This window comes from Cebus imitator, unplaced genomic scaffold, assembly GCF_001604975.1.
Source record: "Cebus imitator isolate Cc_AM_T3 unplaced genomic scaffold, Cebus_imitator-1.0 Scaffold441, whole genome shotgun sequence".
NCBI lineage: Eukaryota > Metazoa > Chordata > Mammalia > Primates > Cebidae > Cebus > Cebus imitator.
In genome coordinates this window covers 197,933-203,459 of record NW_016107756.1, presented here as the reverse complement: position 1 = coordinate 203,459, position 5,527 = coordinate 197,933, and the positions used below count along the sequence as shown (strand labels likewise).

Below are 5,527 nucleotides of genomic sequence, written 5' to 3'. Positions count from 1 at the left end.
TGTTGACCAGGATGGTCTCGATCTCTTGACCTCGTGATCCACCCGCCTCAGCCTCCCAAAGTGCTGGGATTACAGGCGTGAGCCACCGCGCCCGGCGGAATCTTCTTAATATTGGGACTGAATTAATGGATTTGGCAGGGTGTTTCTCTCAACAACAATTTGTTTAAATTAGTGATCCCTCTCCTGATTCCTGTCACATACAAATCCTGGTTATGTTTCAGGATTTACTGGCAGTCTATAGAATCTACTTGAATTAATTTATAGGAGAAAGGGATTTAATTCAGAAATCATTGCAAGGGCTATGGGAGTAGTAGATTCTAGATTGAGTTTCTAGGAAAACGTACCAGCTTGGGGAATCCTGCCTCTTCAGCCCACTACACCAGGAACTAGTGTGCTGGGCTGCTTAAACAGGCCACCCCTTCAGGGTCCATACCAGCATGTGGGTGCCCCCACTGGGCCTCTCCCTTTGGCTTACTCACCAACCTCATGGTCTGCAAATGTGTCCCAAGACATGTTTGGAACCTGAGCCACAAGGGTGCATGGGGAATGCATTTTCAAGTGTTTTTTTTTTTTTTTTTTTTTTTTTTTTTTTTTTTTCCTTGGAGACAGGTCTGGTTCTGTTGCTCAGGCTAGAGGGCAGTGATGCAATCTTGGCTCACTGCAGCCTTGACCTCCCCAGCTCAAATGATCCCGAGTAGCTGGGACTACAGGTGTGCCTCAGTGTGCCCAGCTAAGTTTTGCGTTTTTTGTAGAGATGACGTTTCGTTATTTTGCCCAGGCTGGTCTTGAACTCCTGGCCATAAGCAGTCCTCCCACCTCGGCCTCCCAAAGTGGTGCTGGATTTTTGGCATGAGCCACCACGCCAGGCTGTGTTTTCTACTTTAGTGCCATGAAGGGAGTTAGAATAAAAATGAATGTGAGTTCCATGTGAGTGCCCAGGGCTGCTGTAACAAACTACCACACATGGAGTGACTTAGAGCAACAGAAATTTCATCTCCAATTCTGTGACTGGAAGTCCAAAATAAAGTGTTTGCCGGGTAGTCCCCCCAGAGGCTCTTCCTGGCCTCTTCCAGACGCTGGAAGACTTGTGCTGCCTCCCTCCTGTGTCTGCCTCTACTCAATTTCAATCTGATGCAGTATTAATGGACTCACCATTGCACAGTGCAAGTTGGGGAGAAATAGAATAACAGTCATGGCATTGTTTAAAGACAGGATACGTTCTGAGAAATGCATTGTTAGGCGATTTCATCCTTGTGCGAACATCATAGAGTGACGTAGCACAAAGCTAGACGGTACAGCCTACTGCACACCCAGGCTGTGTGATGGAGCCTGTTGCTTCTCAGCTGCAGGCCTGTACAGCATGTACTGTACTGAACACCTTGGGAATTGAAACACAATGGTGAGCATTTGTGTGTCTGTAGCCAAACACAGAAAAGATAGAGTAAAAATATGCTATTGTAGTCTTCTGGGACCGCCATTGTATATGCAGCCTGTCATTCACTGAAACATCGCTGTGTGGTGCGTGACTAGACAAGACATAAGATAAAGGCCTTATCAGTATGTCAGGGACAGCCGTTTTCTGTATTTAGTACCAGTTGCCTTGTTGGTTGGCCGCTTGAATCATGTTAGCTGTGTTGGCTCCATGAGGCCTGTAAAATGTGTCTTCCCTGGTGATCGGTTAACCTGTGCGGGGAGCATCCTAGGTTGTGTAGTAGAGAGAGTATAAAGGAGTGTGTAGCACACCAAGGGCTTGTGTTTAGCTCAGTTTGGTTCAGTTCTGAGATTCATCCACGCTGCCAAGTATATCATAGGTGGTTCCTTTCTGTTGCTGTGTAGTACTCTACTGAATTAACTGTACTATAGTTTATTTTTTTTACTAGTAATGAACATTTTTATTTTCAGTGTTGAGGTATTACAAGTAATAATGCTACAAAAGTCCTTGTTTGTGTCTCGTATGTAAACCTATGAGTTGAATGGTTGGGCTGCAGGGTATGTATGCTCAATTTAATGGCTCCTATCAGTTTATTTTGAAAATAAACCTAGAACAGATAGCAAGAATGCCAAAATTAATATCATACATTTATATGAATTCATTAATTTTAGCTTCTTGCTAGCTGGTTTTGTCTGTACCTTTTTCTGAATCATCTGAGGGTTGGTCATGGGCATCATGACAGTTTACCGCCTGGGACAGTCATCACAGTCAAAGCTTAATTTTTCGAATCGTGTTATCTAACATATATTGTCCAAACTTAAATACCTGAATTGTCCTGGTAATATCCTTTATGCTTTTAAATATTTGCATACAGGATTCAATTCAGGATCATGGATTGCATTTGTTTTCATGTGTCTTTAGATTTGGTTCATCTAGAAATTCCTAGCCTGTTTTGCTTTCATTATGTGAATATTTTTGAAGAGCTCAGGTCAGTCATTTTGCAGATGTCCTTCAGTTTGGACATGCCGCCTCCTCCTCAGGAGTAGGTTCCAGATGGACCGTGTTGGTCGGAGCATTCCTCAGGTGCTGCCGTGCCATCCTCTGCACCTGCCCCCTCTGTGGCGGGGGCGAGTTTGCTTAGGGTGGCGTTGGCCAGAGTTCTCTGTTGTAGAGGTAATCTTTGCCTGTTTAATTGACTGACGTCGTCTCTGGGGTGATACTCTGAAACTGGAGGTATTCAGTGCCTCAGTACAGAAGTACACATGCGTGTGTGCATACGTACATATACAAGCAGCCTGAGTTCTGCCTCTGTGGGTTCAGTCAACCACAAATCAAAGATACTTGCGGGGAGAAAAGGGATGATGAATCAGTACTGAACATGTACAGAGTTTTTCTCATCTCATTATTCCTGAAACAATGCACTATAACCACTGTTTGCATAGCACCTACTTTGTATTAGGTATTATAAGTAATCTAGAGATGATTGAAAGTTTATGGTAGGATGTGCATAGGTTATTTGCAAGTGTATTTTATATTGGGGAGTTGAGTATCCATGGATTGGTACCTGAGAGGGTCCTGGAATCAGTTTCTAGATACCGAGGGACAATTCTATATGTAACTTAATGTATTTTTTCATTGAGGTGAAATTCACATAGTACAACTAACCGTTTTAGAGGAATCTTTCAGCAACACTTAGTGGCTCACACTGCTGTGCAGTCACTGCTGTACCTATATCAAATTTGAAAACGTTTTCATCTCCTTGTTCTCCCTGCCCGCAGCCCCTGGCACCTTCCCATCTGAGATCTCACAGGATACGTGATCTTTTGCTTCTGGCTTCCATCACTTAGCATGATGTTTTTAAGGCTAGGCAGCATTGTAGCGTGTACTTTGTTCCTTTCTGCGTGGAGTAATTAACATTCCACTGTGTATATGCCACAGTTTGTTCACCCACTCACCTGTTGATGAATATCTGGGCCGTTTTTGTTTAGACAGTTGGGGATGACAAACATTTTTTTTTTTTTTTTTGAGATGGAGCCTTGCTCTGTCATCCTGGCTGGAGTGCAGTGGCACGATCTCGGCTTACTGCAGCCTCCACCTCCTGGGTTCAAGTGGTTCTCCTGCCTCAGCCTCCCAAGTATCTGAGATTACAGGTGCATGCCACCATGCCCGGCTAACTTTTTGTATTTTTAGCAGAGACGGGGTTTCACCATGTTGGCCAGGCTGGTCTTGAACTCCTGATCTTGTGATCCGCCCACTTTGGCCTCCCAAAGTGTTGGAATTACAGGTGTGAGCCACCGTGCCTGGCCGACACAGTATTTTTTACCCAGTGGTTCTAGCATCCACTGATGATTCTTGCCTGAATCAGTTATTACTATGATAAGTATAAAATGAAGATCTTGTATTTTTGTCTTTCTGCGGCATTTATTAGAAGGAGTTCTCCTGTGAAGACGACTTTCTGTGTATTTGTATAGTATTAATTTCTTTTTAAAAAAATCTGATGGGTATATAGTAGGTGTATATATTTATCAATCTGGACTTAGGGATTCTTTTTAAAGTCAGTATAAATAATTTATTTTTATTATTCATTTCTGTGCTCAAATTGTGCCAGTATTGCCAGTGGCACCTGTCCCTGTTCACACGTCCTGTCAGTGTTGTGTGAGTCAGTGGCGTCCTGGGTGGTTGGATGTGTAAGGCTTGTTTACCACTGTGTGCCTCATTGCCGTGATCTAACATTTCAGGTTTTTGGGGTCTGTTTTTTGGTAATGCCCTGCTTTGATTCATATCTCCCTCCCTTTTTCTTACTGCTTCTAAATTTGCTGTGGTTTGGAACCTGGATTCGCAAACCTGAAATGATGTCAGGTTAAGGGTGACTAGATATGAGTTACCGGCCTGCAGTGGGGACGGGAGCTGGGCTTGGGGTGCCCTTCAGGATCAGGAGGAGGACGTAAGGGGAATATCCTCGTAGCTTACAGGGTTTTGGCAGTTGAGGTTGTGAGCTGAGTGTTCCTATGGGGAACTAGTTTTCAACTGAATGAAGTCCCATTTGGGGGGAATTGAAAGAATGAAACTGATCCTCTAGAGTGGAGCTCGCGGTCCTTCCTCCAGTAGCTGTTCCGGGGGGATCCTTTGCTTGACTGTTTCCTCCGAGCACCCCTGTCCTGTCACCGCCCACATCTTCGCTTCTCTGAATTTCAGGCCAAGTCCTGCATCTGCCACGTCTGTGGCGTCCACCTCAACAGGCTGCATTCCTGCCTCTACTGCGTCTTCTTCGGCTGCTTCACAAAGAAGCATATTCACGAGCACGCGAAGTCGAAGCGGCACAACCTGGGTGAGGCGAGCTTCTGGGATGGGGATAGTTGTGGCCCCCAAATTGCTACTCTTTGATTTGCGGTTCCACTCTTCCAAAAGTCTCCTTTATCATTTATCTCAAGTAATGTGTGCCCCTCACTGGTGACACTTGTTACGGGAAGTGAAAGGGACAAGCCGAGGTCAGCTGAATCGCGCCCCCAGTTTGCCTTAGCATCGCTGGTCCTGAGTAGAATGGCCTGCTGTCTATGTCTGGCTGACTTCCTGTGAAAAGTTACACTATCCCTGCTAACGAAACATTAGACCCTCATCTTTCCCTGAAGCACATAGTTAGGAATCATCTTAGGCAAACATTTGTAAAGAAAAAGCTCCATGCAGTTCGAGACCAGCCTGACCAACATGGTGAAACCCTGTCTCTACTAAAAAATACAAAAATTAGCCGGGCGTGGTGCCACGTGCCTGTAATCCCAGCTACTTGGGAGACTGAGGCAGGAGAATGGCTTGAACCCAGGAGGCAGAGGTTGCAGTGAGCCGAGATTGTGCCATTGGACTCCAGACTGGGCAACAAGAGATTACTCAGGTCAGCATGGGGTTGGGTGTGTGCAGGTGACTTTATGGCCTCAGCAATGGGTTTCATTGTTTCAGGTCACACAGTTCCTGAAAAGGCTCCCTTAACATTGTGTGTGGCCTCAAGATAAATTTACCTTTCATAGCCTTACAAAATCAAACTCATTCTACATTCTAGAAGTTACATAAACCTCTTGGCTTTTTTTTTTTTTTTTTTTTTTT

General features: G+C 44.8%; 1 protein-coding gene across 1 annotated transcript in view; it reads left to right on the top strand.

Moving 5' to 3' along the window:
- The window catches only part of USP22 (ubiquitin specific peptidase 22), a 44,681-nt gene that overhangs the window by 10,669 nt on the left and 28,485 nt on the right, over positions 1–5,527 (top strand). The window contains exon 2 of the mRNA XM_017510553.2: positions 4,628–4,760. Coding sequence (XP_017366042.1) covers positions 4,628–4,760 — 133 coding nt within the window. The remainder of the gene's footprint in view (positions 1–4,627; positions 4,761–5,527) is intronic.